Raw genomic sequence first — 16942 nt, 5'->3', positions numbered from 1 at the left:
AAACAATATTACTCAAAACACAAAAAACCTCCCTACACTCCCCAATTTATATTTATACAAGCATATAACCAACACTCAATTAACTACTCTAATCCAACACTAACTATTAACTAACTCTGGTTCTTATTTCTTTGAGAATATACTTTCTAAACCCTTTTATCTCCTGATTCATAATTCCTATCCGTAACAGAATCTTTATTCAATTTTCTTCATCTCTCCTTTCGTTCCCTTGGCCCAGCACACCAAAATATAGATGAAGAAACCCAACCACAATGAAGAGAATGATTCGATTTTGCTATCACTCTAATAAGTAAAATGTAAAAATGAATTAACTTTCTTTCTGCAATTGATTTAAGATTCAATAGTTTTACTTTTATCAAAATAAGAAAATTTATTACTTAGAAAGAAATGGAGTGAGCAAAACACGACAGCTAAACTAGTAAACAATAAACATTCCTTGTGATGCTCAGCATGTCTAACAAAGAAATCACCTATAACTACCCTTGGGATAAGCATCAAAGTGAAGCCACAGAAACAACAATAACAGTATAAGCGAAACCAATCCCTCCTTGTAGATCAAATCATAACATGCCAATTCCAACCAAATGCACCAAACAACCACAGTAACAGTACATCTCTATTTACTGTGCATACAGATAAGAGAAGTCTGAGATTTCTAACAGAACAAAGGCTGCTGGGAGAAGAGTAGCAATGATGGACTTCGAAACTTTTGCAATTTCTACCGAAGCTTTTGCTAATTTAGATAGCTTGGAGGGTAAGCTACAAGCAGATGATAAGCAATGGAGTGTTAAGCAGGATCTTATGAGCCATCACGATTCTCATCCATCATCCCCTCTCAACCTGATATCATGATGATATCGGTTCAGTGTGGTGAATATAGCTATATTTTTATCCTGTTTATAAATTATTCTGGTCCAATTATATCAGTATTAAAGCATATTTGGAGCTTGTGCAGCACTTTCAATAATAAATAATGTAGAGAAATATAAAGCCATTAATGTAGTCTCACCCAACAGTTTAAGCTTTTGGGTTGAATTGGTTCTTTACATGGTATCAGAACCATGGCGTCACGGAATCGATCCTCACCGCCCCCCATTTAGTTAATAATTAATTAAGTCATATGGTCTTTCTTAGTACAAGTAGATGGGCCTGTGCGTTATCCATTCTTCAAGCCCAGCAAGCTCTTATGTGAGGGGGCATGTTAGAGATATATAAAATCAATAATATAGCCTCACCCATCAGCTTAAGCTTTTGGGTTGAATTGATTTTTTAAAAATAGATTTTTTTTAATGCATTTTCAGACTTAACATATGTAGCATCCAAGAATGCACAAACACACCGAGAATCATGAAGAAAGAGAGTTCTTCAACATCATTTAAACTTACACGTAAATATTAAAGTCAAAGTTTTAAGGGAGCTACATACCTCAACAAGAGCAGTAATCTGATTTTTCCTCTTCCGCGGTGATAGTTGCTTTTGTGTTTTCCACATTTTCTCTTGACCATAATCGTCAATTTGGTTGAAAGAAGACAACTTATATCCAGTAATTTCCAAAACATCTTCTAAAAAGTGAGCTTTCACAGGATAGGTGAACCCCTGGGTGATGAACAAATGCATTTAAAAACACCTCATTCATGAATAAAGAGTTGCAAACACAGTCAAAGCAGTGTACATTAACAGATTTAGTCACATTGTTGTTTTAGAAAGTGTTAGAACTTAGAAACATTATTATTATGTGTTTATGTCTAGGTTCAGTGTATCATGTAAATTTAGTAATTACAAAAATTGTATCTTTGTATTTGTTAGAGAATAGTATAAACTATTAAAAATCCCTCACCCACTAACTTAATCTTTTGGATTGAATTGGTTCTTTACAGTATTTATTACACTCAATATATAAAAATGGAGTCCCGCGGTGAAGCTTCTCTTTCCTCTCTTTTAACATGGTATTCAAAGCCTAGAGAGAGACAACTACCACCATGCATAACTGGTAAAAATGCTACCCTCTAGTGAATTTTTTTTTTTTTTTTGCATCAAATCGTGCTTCAGCTCTGGTTGACTGCCAAGTCTTCCGTGATCCTTTTCTGGTAACCATTTTCTCTCTCAATCACGTATCTCTGAGTCATTTTCTCTATTGTCCATGTGTAGCTCATCCAACCGCCACCAACATTGTCTCCAATGTCAACAAATCAGCATAGCCCTGAATAATCTCCACCATCAGTGGCTCCATGTGCCACCTGCCTCTTCTTGTCACGCTCCCTTCTGTGTGAGGGCACATCCGGTGACATCTCTTGGGATTTGAAGTGGCCAATCCAAGGATGGTATATTTACAAGTTTGTGAATGCAAAGCCTATTGATAGTCATACAAATCCTAATGTCAAACTTCTACCAGATAAAAGAGAGCCACTCTCAGATCCAAGAAGATACAAAAGACAAGTTAGAAAACTAAACTGCCTCATAGTCACTCGTCTAGACATCTCTTTTGCAATGAGGGTAGTCAGTCAATATTTAAATTTCGCCTGTGACAGCCATTGGATGCGTTGATCTATATCCTAAAACATATTAAAAGAGCTCCAATAAAAGTTTCATTTATGAAGATCAAGGATAAACTCAAATTCTCGAATATTCATATGCTTATTAGGTAGGTTACCCTACCAATAAACAATCCACCTCTGAGTATTGTGTGCTCAAAGAGGGTAATCTTGGAAAAGTAAGAAACAAAATGCAGTCGCAAGATCAAGTATTGAAGCGGGATACCAAGTGATGGCATAACTCATTTGACTAAAACAACTTCTTAAGGAGCTTTAGTTCGGGGAGATCATGCAGAGGACACTTGCTTGTGATAACCAAGTTGCATTCATATTGACTCCAAACTTGTTTCTCATGAGAGAACCAAACATTTTGAGGTAGATTGCCACTTTATCAGAGAAAATATCTAATTTGGAGACATCACCACTAGTTTTGTCTGTTTTACCATATGTTTAAGTGGTTCTCCAATAAGTTATCTTTTTAACAAGCTTAGCGCATATGGCATAAATGTCCCATCTTAAGGAGAAGTGTTAAAAATGTGTATTATTATATTTAGGTTCAGTGTATCGTGTAAATATACCAATTAAAATAATTGCATCTTTATAAATATTACATTCATTATACTAATACCAAGTCCATGGTGTAGTTGAGACAAATTTTGACATATTCTTCTCTTTTCCCTCTATTAACAGAAAGGATAATAAAGAGAGAGATGACAAAATCCAATTCAATAATCTAATTAATTATGCCAGCAACAGAATATATATACTGATTCTAATAATCCAAACAACAATTTCAGTTGGTACACCCTACACAATTTGAATTTCAATACCAATGAACATCCAATTGCATTTCCGCATCTAACAATAAGAATAATTGAAAGTTCAGCTATCAACACAAACAAATGCTCAATTAAAAACTAGAGGACCATCTTACCGGAATATGAAATGTAGGTGCACCTCCAAAATAATTTGAAAAAAGCTCAGCATTCAAGGTGGCACTCATCAAAACCAACCTTAAATCACGACGACGTGGAAGAAGATCCTTTAACACAATTAGTAAGAAGTCTAACAAGAATAAAAACCAACAAAGGAAACCATAAGTATATGCTTGGTTAGGTTTTTAACAATATAGAAGACATTAGCTGATGTTAGTAGGGACTACCTTCATTCATGCCTCGCTCGTGAATTTCATCCACAAAAACATGGGTAATACCATTCAGGTTACGATCACTAAGCAACCTTCGAAGTAATATACCACTGGTACAAAATAGCAGATGGGTGTTTTTTCCTCTCATTCCTTCTAATCGAACTTTGAAACCAACCTATCAAAAAACCTCTGTTGTGGTATAGCAGAAAGAACAAAGATATTCCCAATTTTAAAATTTCATTCAAAAGCAAAAAAATAGTTTATGAATCTTTTATTTTCTTCATGAATTATAATATTTGAATTGAATTCATGTTTCCTGTACAATTATATGCATTTATCTTTTGGTCCATTTCCAGAAAAGCAGGCCTTACTGTTTCACCGAGAGGCTCTCCTCTCTCTGCTGACACTCTTTCAGCAACTGCCATAGCAGATATCCTTCGAGGCTGTGTGCAAATAATGCTGCAAAATGCTCCACGACCAGACTCTATCTCTGACTCCAAAACATATTGAGGAAGTTGAGTTGTTTTACCACAGCCAGTTTCTCCAGATATAACTATCACCTAGATAATTATTCATAAAGGTATCAATTATGAATACATAACCCCAAGTGAGTTCCTTCCTATCGGAAACCCACAGAGATAGCATATTAGACCCACGGATCACTAGGCAAGGTTTGAATTAGGGGAGTTGGAAGCTCATTAATTGAAGGTAAGATTCAATAAAATGATATAATTGTAAGAGGGAGTTAAAAGTGTTGTTAATGTTGATGTTGAGGGTGTTAAACTATTAAAAGCAACCTGCCGCTCATCACAAGGCTTCTTATCAGAGTGAAAAATTATATTAAGCACATAGCACCTATGAATTTTAAGTCACATGAGAATACTAAATTGGCCTTTCAAGAAGGAGGGAAAAAAGGACTTATGAAGCATTTTTTAAAAATATTTGACACGGTACATGAGAAGACCAATAAAACAAGCTCAGATAATGAACAAAAATTGAAAATATGGCCTTTCATCATAACTTTTCCACATCGTGTAGTAATAATTTCAAGGACCTATTAGTTTATTCTAAGTGTTAGTTCAGTCCAGTTCTGCTTAATTTTACCTAATTTCTAAGTTGCAGGGTTGCCTTGCTAGTTTGGTAGACAATGACAAAGAATTGTAATTGGTCTTAGGTTTTACAACATTTATTCTTACCAAGTCCTATTTCAGTATTCCATTCTTATTTGTTTAGAATTTATATCAAAAGTTCTAAAACCTTGTAGGCTTAGAGATAGAGTTCATAGAGTGTTTGGTTTTCAATTTCCAAACTACTAAAGACATACTGATAGCTAAACTGGCAGACATCTAATGAAATAAAATTAGAAAGCATACCTGATTACGTGCTATAGCTTGAAGTAAACATTCCTTCTCTTTGAATGATGGCAGAGACTTCCGGAATTCCAGCATATTCCTGCCTTCAGGTGATTCCTATATATAGAAAGTATATTATATATATATATATATATTGAAGCCAGAAAATGTGCAAATTATTTCAAGAACTTTTTACTTCATGAAATAGAATTACAAAGGCATCTCCCCAGTAAAATAGTTAGTTGGTATTGTTTTAAAATATCATATGAGAATATCAATTCACTCCAAAATGTTAGTCGGTATAAAACACACAGATATACAAAGACGCACATAAAGCAAACTTAATGGAATATACAGAAACCAAGTCAATTATAATCATATACCTAGAATCAGAGTTGCTACTTGATAGGTACACAAGTTTTTGCCATGTTCCATGACTCTGTGTGTGCATCAGAAACCAACCTTTTTGAACTATCTGTTTCTAGGATTTTAATGTTTAATGATATGCATATATGTTTTGTTCAAAGAATTGAATTTGGCCATTTTTTGAAACTGTAAGATTGTTATTATCTATCCAAAAGAAAACCTGCATATCACCAAATCCACCCTTCTTTACAAACTTTTAACACAGACATGCAAATATAAGAATCGGTAAGCTTTCCAGTGCCAATTGTCAGATAAATCATGGGTATAATATGGGGTGAACAAATTTATTAGCAAGTTACTAAATTCCTTCATTTTCCTTCACACAAGCTAGCAAAAAGTGCTCTCTGCCGGGAAAGATAGAAGCAATACTCATTTATGACCAAGTAACCAATTTTATTATGACAAAAGAAAAGGAATATTGTCATTTTTCTTACACAATAAAAGTAATGCCAACAAATAACAAAAGGCTACAAAACGAACTGGAATTGGCCAACCTAAAAATATTGGAACTACGGCTCCTTCTTGTAGCATTTAATCTTAAAGTGTTATATATATAAGTAAGATATAATCTTTAACCATGGAAAAAAGTATAGTTTCATTATAACTTAGAATAAACTACCCACTATAATTAATAACTCGAATATGAAATTGGAAAGGAAACGAAAATTAACAATTAAAAGAATAAATGCAACAGTCACACACTCTTGATCGTTACTTACTCATTCAAGTGTGATACCAAATGCAACATCCAACAACAAAAATCAATAAAATCAACCAAAAACAAATAAAACCTGCCAAGCTCTTTGCATATTACGCATCCTCAAACTCCTCTTCTGCAGAACCTTTTCCATAACGGATTCATCCACAAAAGAATCGGCATTTTCAGCCACGTCCATATCTTTAACCTGGTTGGGGGACTTCCCATCATCCAGATAGTCAATTGTCTTTTCAGAATTCAACCGAAGTCTATCAAGATATTCCTGCAACAAACCCTCAACCCTCCTTTGCAAGCTTAGTGGAATCACCACCTGTGACAATGGAATGTATGAGAATTATTTTTCTACAATGACATCAATCTTAGTATAAGTTGAAGTGCCCTACACCACTGGTCCAACCTAAGTTATTACCTCTCTTTGTGGACGTTTGTCATCCAAATCTGGCCGGTAGTTAGGAAGAGGCACTTTGCTTGCAACAACCACTTTTCCAAATATCTCACTGCATTATGAAAAATGTCAATACCAATCAATGATTGAAAACAAAGGACACATATTCATTTAAAAGTTTGAAGTAATAATTAAAAGTCAATCAAAGGGGATGTTGAAATTATAGGGTTTAGGTATAGAGGGAGGAAAAGGAATACTCGGAATAATAAAATTATATTGATATTGTTGTGAACGATGTGTTATGATGTAATACAAAACATAAAGCACTAATCCTTATTTATAATAATACTAGACTCAAAATCCTAATTAATTATAGAAACAAATCATGAAATTTAAACTACGAAATCATTAAAGGATACTCTAAATTATACTAAGATACTATCAAGATATCATGAGATATTTGTCAGATATTTTAGCAGTGAAGATACTTCAAGCAATGAGTCTTTCTTTTTTCTTATTCCCTATGGCATATGTATATATGTATCTTTTAACCTGTAAAGTCCCATTCTTTTGGCAAGGTTAGCTATCTGTTCATAGTCTCTCCTGTCTTTTTTATCTCTAGATACAATCTCCTGGTCCTTTTCACTGCGTAACAGCATGCTGAGCTTCCATTTCCACTCGTCCACATTGGCCACAGTAGATGATGCCTACAATAACCATCACATTTTCTTAGAACTACTGAAATCACAAATAGTAGCCTTATCACAGAGCTGATCATGGTTCTCAGAAGCTACTGAATATAGAATGGAGTGATAGAAGAATAAATCTAACTCCATATTTGATTCAAAGAAAATTTAAGCAAAGAAAATTTGTGTTATCTGTATGTAGTCAATTGAATTCAGTTTAATTTAAGCAATTAAAAAAAGTACACGACAAAAATCACAAACCCCACTTAAAATACCCTAACATAAATCATTTAAAAAAAAATTCCAGCCATACCGAAAAACAAATACTTCCAAAAATTATTATTATAAAAAATTTGCAGGCTCTGGAAAGCAAACATTCATGATAATCCATAATTTCGACATAGGTACTAAACAATTTTTTTTCCTAATTCTTACACAATAGTGATTGCAAAAAATATACGCATAACTTGTTGGATTGCCAAGAAAATTTCAGTAATCAACAAAATTCTAGTGAATTACATTTCAGTTTGTTTCAAGCAATCCAAAAATAAATAAATAAATAAATAATCACAAACCCCACTTAAAATATCCAAACGAAAAACATTTCAACCAAAACCCAATATCTATCTATATATATTCAAATTAAAAGAACAAAATATAAAAACCTGGTGGTTCTCGAAATCACAGTCATATTCATCGTCAGAGAACTGCTCGAGGGCGTAGTAATCAGAGAAGAAGCGCTTGGGGATTAGGGATTTGGCATTACACAAGGAAGAAAGCCAAGGTTGAAATTTGAAGAGTGCCCTTGAAGTTGAACTCGAAGTTGAAGGGACACGGTGATGCTTGTGCTGAAGCTGCAGTGACTTGGCACGTGCTATGAGAAAAGACGCTGCATACTTTGGATTATGCATTGTTGTTTGAAGAAGTGAGGTTGAGGCATGGCGGTGTAGCTATGCTTTTGCTTTGGGCAACTCCACCTTAGAGTGTGACGATTATGAAAATGGAGCATCACTGTTGAAATAACAACAGAGGAGAGTCAGAATAAGTCGGATTTAGGTCGACCCGACCCATTAATATTCAAGTTATATTTACCACTTTTTACTTGGCTTTTTGACCCTTTTGCCCCTCGTTAATTAATTAATAACCAATTTGCCCCTGATCAAGAACTATCCACCAACCTGCCCCCGTTTAGTCGACTACCTTGCTGTTTTAGTCGAGCAAATGGTCAATCTTCAGAAAGTGGACTACCGCAAATTTAGTCGACTAAAAAATCATCTTAATCGACTACATTTTTGGGATATTTAGTCGACTAAGTATCGATATTTAGTCGACTAAATATCGACGGATTTGTTTTTTAAAAACCCCCCATTCGGCAGAGGGGGAGTAGGATGACCTAATCGACTAAGGAGGCGGCCCAAACCCCAAATCCGCAGGAGCAGCTGAAGAACGCCCCAAACCCTTCCTTTAGGCGTGTGGATTGCCCCCAAATTTGGTCCAAATCGTGAAATCTGAAGGATAGGTAAGGTTTCTTAACTTGCATTGTGTTTTAGGTTTAGGAATTTTTGTATTTGTTTGTTGTCCGAATTTGTGAACTCTAATCAAAGCGTTTGTTGTAGGTTTTGTAACCGTAATCTACTAAGGTTTATTTTTTTGCATTGTGAATTCTTTTTTACCACTTTTTATTTACAATCACTTTATTATTATCGAATTATAATTAAATTAATTGCTTTTACTTGATGTTAAAATAATATTGATTTAATTTTGATCCTAACATAATAAAAATATTATAAGAGGTTGTAAATATAAATTTTATTAAATTAATAACAACTTTGATTTGAGCTTAATAGTTTTGTTTTTTTTCTTTTTTTTACTGTAAACAAAATTTCTCTATCGTACTTATATAAAAAAGAATTGGTCTCATTCATATTTTCTCTCTCTATTTTTTTATAATGTAACTCACTCAGTTTTATGTGATTATGGTAAAAAAGTATTTTTCTATAGTAAAAACATAAACATTTTTCCTTTTTAAATTATATATTAATTTATTTATTTATTTCTTATTTTAACATATTTTCATAGTATTATCTTTTAATGTAACATGTTGTGGTTGCATGAAGCACGACACAAACGTAATACTCCAGCTTAAGTAGTTGAGTTATTAGATAATATTTTGTGTCGTTGATTTTTGATGAATAATGCATCGGAACAAAAAATTTGTGATATACATTGATACAATAAAACAAAATTTATTGTAATACAAATTGTGTTATTTATTATCCTGTGCACAATATTATTGATATAGATGGGTAAGGGTTATTTGTTTTTTTTATTATCTCGAACTATAATTGAGATAACCTATTAGGGTGGTACATTTGGTAAGCGAGTTATGTCCAAAAGGCGGACTAAATAATCCCAAAGGATGGCACAATTGATAAATTGATTGTGTTTATTATGGCTGAAAGATTGTGGTTCGATTCCTAAATGAAACACCTTAAGGTGTGTTTGGTAGGTGGTTTTTTAAGGGGATTGATGGTAAATGAGAGTGGTTATTCAATTAAGCCAGCCTTGTTTGGTAGAAGAGTTTGACAAAAAAAACCATGCATTCTCTTTCCCAATCTATTGGTGCGCTTTGTGTAATTTTGTGTTGAAATCATTGTTTACAATGGCCACCTTGGAGGTGGTATTTGGAAAGAACTAGGGAACTGAAAATATTAGCGCATTTTTTGTTACGGAATAGCCCCTGTCATATTGCAGTAGAAAACATGTGAAACAAGTAATGGAAGCAAGAGACTTAACGGGTGTTTTGAAACAGACTTCATGTAATAACGGGGCCTGAGCTAGAGCAACTTCACCAAGACACTTTCCATGACGCTGTTAAAAGAGCTACGGTGCTAGCTCGTCTCTGTTGGGTATATGGCTCATACTTTGCATGCTGATGATGACCCTAGTTGTCGGGGTCAGCAGAAAGGCAATACTGTTGTGGGCTTCTGTTTTATTGTAATTTTCTTAGCAGTTTGGGTTTGGACCCATGAATAGCTGTTGTTAGGGTTTTGTAATCTTATATATTTGCCTTGTAAACCGAGAAACTTGTAACGAGTGGCGGTGAGGTGAATATAATACAGACAAGCTGGACGTAGCCTAAATTGGGTTAACCAGGGTAAATCGATGTGTCTATTCTCTCTCTTTTTCTTTTCCGTTTTCGATTTGTGTGTTGTCGATTTCCAACGGTCTCACCCCAACTCATAAACTGCCAGTGGTGCAATCGTTGGGGACAAAAGGAGTAATCCACATTGTTGGGTTTTTGGGAGATAGAGTAAATGATTCACTGTCTCTGGATGCTGTTGCATTTCAGTGGAATGATTATGGGTAGCCATTGCCAAAGACTTGGCAGATATTATCTTACTTGAGAAAGATCTCAACGTGCTTGTTGCATGAGTGGAGCATGGTAGACTCACCTTTATGGTCTAGAATTGCATTACTGTATTATTATGAAGCAATGACAATTGAACTTCATTCATGTATTACCATTTTTTAAAAGATATTCTGATGTTGTTTAAATCATGCCAGAACTGTTATCATATGGCAATTTTTGAGGAACTGTTATAGTGTACTCCATGCAAATGTGGTCCTTCCTTCTAGAGGAGCGACAAAGAGAAACAGAGAAATGGTGTGGAAGACGAACGTTGGTTGCCCTTTTGATCGAACGATACTGCATCGGATATATTGAATAAAGAAAGTCGAAAAATGTAAGGGGTATTATCGATTTTTTGACATTTTTCCCCATCAATCTTTTACTTTCAACCAAATATAATTTTAGTAAAATTTTGTTAATTTTCCTAGTAATATTCTGGTCTACCAAATAACTTTTTTTAAATTTCCTCACTAATTTAACTTTTCAACCATTTCCCCACTAATTATATTTACCTGATAATAAAATTTATCTCCTGTACCAAACGCCCTAGGGTTAGTAGTAAAAACATTCATGTTCTATGCCATGCAAGGGATTAATCTCAGCCGAATAGGTGAGAACACCCCTGGAAAATTTTAAAATAATAATAATAATTAGGATAAGTGGTCAATGAATCGAAATGAAAAAAATAAAGAAAAAAGTGGAATAAATCTCATCATAGAATGGATACTTATTATTTTTCTTTTATGTCGATGAGTAGTGCCTTCGAAATTCAGAATCTCAATCTTTACCCTAATATTAGCAAAAAGAGATTTATCGCCAGGTTGACTTCGTCCTTGTTGCTCCTGGATCCATAATGAGTTTTCGCTCCTTTCCTCTACATGAGATGATCTTTCAGACTCTCTTCCTTCATCTCACTAGTCCAATTGTGTTAGGGCAACGTCATCGTCTCAGCTATTGTTCTGTTCAGCCATTTATGTGGCAACCAGAGCTCTGATTACCAAATAATGTCGAAGCAGTACCTCATTGATTAAACAGAAGAATAATGAACACAAGAATTGCGAGAAAACACTATTTCTTTTTTCTGAATTTTTATTAACCAAAAACCAACCGAATAACAATAGGTTCTCCAAACCTTAAATAGGTAAAACAAAATAACAAAAATTATAAATAACTATAATCACATTCAATCAAAGGAGATAACGTACAATTAACACACACTCTAAAATAATCTAAGAATAACAAAAAGGAAATTAATTAACAGTTATTGAAAAAATCTTAAATTATGGAATAAACTATTAAAAGGCCCAAAATTGTTGATGCCCATGACAATGGGACGAGTCTTGCTCAAAAGACCATTTCGAGTTGGCTATCCAAATTTGAGTCCAATCCAAATCAATCAACTCGAGTGCATCAGGATTGAATGCCTAACTTTGTCCACACAATTCGCCACTCCAAATGTTGGATTTTAATGCTCTGCGCCTCCACAAGTTATCGCTTCAAATTTTGGATTTTCTCGGTATAGGCCCTCACAAGTTGTCACTCCAAAGAAATTTTCTACTCTATGCTTGCACAAATAGTCACTCCAAATATTAGAGTTTCATGCTCTGTGCCTCCATAAGTTGTCGCTTCAAATCCTGGATCCGCCTTCCGGTTCATTTTCTATGTCACATGGGTTTATCTGACGTAGTTGTTTGTCTTCATTAGACACGAATCCATGTCCCTTGCCTTCACGGCTCCACCATCGATGAGCTCTACGATTATGTTCAACTGTTGGTCAAGGCAACCCTGTGCTCTGATACCAAATGATGCCAAAAACGCATAAAAAAATGGTTAAACAAAAGTTGAAATTTTCATAAAAGAGTAATCCTCCAGTTCTCAATTTCTAATTATCAAAATAACACAATAATAAGGGTTATAACTAAGCACCCTTTTATAGACTAATTACAAACTGACCGAAAATTCAAATTTCAAAATCCTAAAATTAAGTAAAATTCCTAAAAATAAATATAACAATAATCAACTTTTAAAAATAAATAAATAATTGCAATCAAATCATTCAAAACACGTCCCAAATCTTAGATTTCAAATCATGTCAAATGTGTTGTTTTCCTTTTCTTGCCAAACAAATGAGAATCATATTTGCTTCCTTTGGACATGGATTTGATCGCAATATGTTATATTTCAAATTACTGCTTCTTTTAACATTTGACCATAATTCTGTTTGACTCTGGGTATCTTGAATCAATGGTTGAGCCATGTGCAATTGGCCAACTGTTAGTGCATCAGTTAACTATTCAGTTGCCTGCAATATTTGCTACTTTTCTTGCACCTACTATTGTAAGGCTTGCAATTGTGTAACATCATTCGATTATTAATCGAGGAATATTACTTACGTATTTTTAACTATATATATGAGGAAGGTTATACTTACAACCTATTTTAATTTACAACCTCTTACAATCATATATTAACCGTTGATTTTCGTTAATCATCGATTATTATTTTTGCAAATCAAACTCATTAATTAATTATCAATTCGCAATAAATAATAACCATTGATTGGCAAAAATCAACGGTTAAAATATGATTGTAAGAGGTTGTAAATGAAAATAGTTTGTAAGAATAACCTTATTATATATACACACACACACACACACACACACACACACACACACACACACACACACACACACACACACACACACACACACACACACACACACACACACACACACACACACACACACACACACACACACACACACACACACACACACACACACACACACACACACACACACACACACACACACACACACACACACACACACACACACACACACACACACACACACACACACACACACACACACACACACACACACACACACACACACACACACACACACACACACACACACACACACACACACAGAAGACTTGGAATGTAAGTCTTACTGAAATTGACTTTATTCCATAATATTAAAGTATAAACAATTAAATAAACATAGGGTATTTAAGTAACCTTTACATAATACAAATATTGCAACCAAAATATAATTATAGTCTAATACAAAATATTACAACTAGATAAAAATGTAGACTTTATTAGCTAATACTTTTTTCCTTGCACACACACAACATCTACTTTAGGCTTTGTCTTCCACATCTGAAAACACATACTTAATAAGATATTTATCCCCGTGAAAATAACAATTTAAAATATTTTCGTATAAGTGTAGAGTTTCCAACCATAACTTAGTATGGAAAAAGCATCCATGGTTTCAAATGAATGTTAACATCATAATATTTCAAAATACTTTAACGTTACAAATATATATGACATTATCTGCCAAGACATTTTCATAAGCATGTATTTTTCTATTCATCAGAGCTATGTAATTTACAAGGGCATCCCCCCTGCCTTATCTTATCTAAAGAATATGTTCCTTGAGTCAAAACCTAGTTTCTTGACCATGCACAAATTTATATTACTTTCTATGAGAAATTCCATAAACTCTTTAGGTAGACAAATATAGAACTAACTAATCCTAAGGCAAAGGGCCGAGAAACTCATTGATGAGAAGGGGCTGGGGAAAGCTTGAACCCAATTCCTACAGTGATGAATATAAGCGCAATTGAAATTCTTGGGGAGTTATACATTTATGTATTGATAAGACCGTTCGCTATTTCTTGAAGCTCGATCTCTCCCCCGGATGAACCATATAGCCAAGAGAAACCATGAACCAGAATCAAAGAGCTTGCCCCACCCATGAGTAAATATTTGGTAGTAGCCTCATTAGGCCGTACATCTTTCTTGGTATATCCATAAAGTAGATAGGAGCATAAACTGGAACATTTTGGAGCTACAAAGATGGTTATTAGATCGTTAGCGCCGCATAAAAATCATTTATAGGAATTTTTATAGTGAAAAATTTATCATGATAATTTACATAAAAATTAAAGACATCACATCAATATAATGAACATGCAAAAATAAAAATAAAAAATTAAATAAATATATGTATGCTATTTATCACATATATGGCATTATTCACATATATGTTACTATACACATGTAAGATAGTTATAAATTGAAAAATTATAAATTTGCTTAAATATAAATTAGATTATATATACATAAATATATAATTATAATATATGTACGTATAAATTACAGAAAAGTAAATAACTGACATTGCTGAAATATAAATTAATATATATATATATATATATATATATAGATTTTTTGACTCTTGTGCCTCTTATTAATTAAATAATAATTATTTTGCCCCTATTTTTTCTTATTTAATTGATTACATGATCAATTAATCGATTAAATTTTCAAAAAAAAATACATTGACCGTTTACCCACAATTTAATCGATTACATAAAGTAAAATTTATAGTAATCAATTAAATCTGCAATAGCTTTCTATCCACCCTCAAGATAACGCACGATTACGTGTTGTGTACAAATAATCCAGCATGTCCTTCTCTTCCTCTTCTGATAAATCGTCCTTTGCTCTGAGCAAACAAATGTGTTCCACAACTTTTCTGCATGAAATTAAAACATTCATCATATTTATGATCACAGGAAATTGAGAATTTGAAGCTAAAAATGTAATAACAAATAACGTAGACCTTTTCCTCTCGGAACCGAGGTTGGAGCTTCGCTAGTCCATAGAAGAAAGTACCATTTTATGATTCTCTCGAGCACTCTTGAATCTGTTCCAGTGGTAAGCTGTGAAAGAAATTCGACAAATTCAAGCAACTCAAATTAATGCAGTAAATGGTGATGTTCCGTAAAATCGATATATCAACAGATGCAGAATTGAAAGTGGGAGTTGAGAGTTGAACAAACCGATTAAATCTGCAACAGCATTCAGAAAGTTTAAACATTAATTGAGGGTTTTTCCTCTGCCCCTATAGAAATTTCATCCAAATTTGAAGAAGTTAACGTCAAGATAAAAAAAATTAGACAGAGAAAGGATGAACAATGATGATATATGACACACTTGGCAAATCCGGCTTCAAATCAATAGTCATGATATAGATACAAGATGATAGAAAATAAAAAAATGTGTAAACAAAACGGAAACAAGATGATAGATGCTGCTCTTTGAGCTACCTGCTTTACTATAGTAATAACTATGCTCCCACTACAAAAGCAGTCTAGAAAAAGACAAAAGAAAGGTATAATATGATCTCGTTAACCATAGATGAAAAAACAGTGTAAAATTTTACTTTATGTAATCGATTAGTAATCGATTAAATTACGAGTAAACGGTCAGACACAAAGTGTGTCCTTTTAATTTTTAACATTATGTCTTACCGGTAAGATATAGTTATAACATGAAAAATAGTTTTTTTTTTTTCTCTTTCCACGTCAGCTGAAGTGACTGAAGAAATAGATAAAAAAGTAATTTTTCATATTATAACTATGTTTTACATGTAAGATATAGTGTCAAAAACTAAAAGGATACAACCTTGTGTCCTTTAAAAGGACAAACCCTTTTTCCTACTTTTAAATGTGTTTATTTGGTTTAATTGGACCCATATTTTGAAATAGGTCAACTAATCAATTTTGTGATTAAGTTTAAAAGTTTTTCTTTTTTAAAATAATAGGAGTAAGAATAAATAACATAACTGATTAGAATAAATTAGAAAAAAAGTATACTGGATAACAAATAAAAAAGGTAAAAAAAAAAACATACTATACATGTTCCTTATTATTTGTTTGCATTTAGATGGTTTGTTGTTACTATGTATTGAGTATTTGATTTTCTATTTAGATGGTGCCAGATTATAATTTTTACTTTAGTTATTATAATTAATTATATAATAAGTAAAAAAAAAAAACAAGCAGATGCCAAGATACCTGCTGGCTTGGACGTAGCTACACCACTCGTATTGATGTCAGTGCTCAGAGGTGTTGAGTAACCTGAAAGAATGGCAAAATAAGTAAATTTATAGATTTGAAAGAGACAATTCAAAATCCTTTATATGTTCCAGTAGAGTTGCCGAGATTAAAGCAACTTTGCAACGATAATCTGAATGCCGAATACTACTTTTCCCCTGGTATCTTGCATTTATGATTGCTTAACTCCAAACATACGAGGAAACTAATATTTTTTCTTTTCACTTATTTATATAGTGAAAATAGGATTTTCTATCTACCAAAAAACAAAACAAAAATAGTATTTTCTTCCTTCAAGACCACCGAAAATTTCTCATTGAGTGATTAGATAAGATTGTAATGTCT

At 33.3% G+C, this 16942-nt stretch overlaps 1 protein-coding gene across 1 annotated transcript in view; it reads right to left on the bottom strand.

Annotated features, from left to right (window-relative positions):
* The window catches only part of LOC133298922 (DExH-box ATP-dependent RNA helicase DExH3), a 55555-nt gene extending 47317 nt beyond the window's left edge, over positions 1-8238 (bottom strand). Inside the window, exons 1-9 of the mRNA XM_061498315.1 lie at positions 7932-8238; positions 7133-7287; positions 6605-6692; positions 6269-6505; positions 5073-5168; positions 4071-4259; positions 3715-3874; positions 3487-3617; positions 1447-1617 (exon numbers count right to left, since the gene is read on the bottom strand). Of these exons, the coding sequence (XP_061354299.1) occupies positions 1447-1617; positions 3487-3617; positions 3715-3874; positions 4071-4259; positions 5073-5168; positions 6269-6505; positions 6605-6692; positions 7133-7287; positions 7932-8177 (1473 nt within the window). The 5' untranslated portion in view covers positions 8178-8238. The remainder of the gene's footprint in view (positions 1-1446; positions 1618-3486; positions 3618-3714; positions 3875-4070; positions 4260-5072; positions 5169-6268; positions 6506-6604; positions 6693-7132; positions 7288-7931) is intronic.
* Positions 8239-16942: the final 8704 nt, after the last annotated feature.

The sequence above is a fragment of the Gastrolobium bilobum genome, unplaced genomic scaffold (assembly GCF_033153095.1).
Source record: "Gastrolobium bilobum isolate Gb01-03AN ecotype WA unplaced genomic scaffold, APGP_CSIRO_Gbil_v1 utg26386, whole genome shotgun sequence".
In the NCBI taxonomy this organism is placed as follows: domain Eukaryota; kingdom Viridiplantae; phylum Streptophyta; class Magnoliopsida; order Fabales; family Fabaceae; genus Gastrolobium; species Gastrolobium bilobum.
Note: the sequence above shows the minus strand (reverse complement) of the source record. Positions and strands in the feature narration are given on the sequence as shown.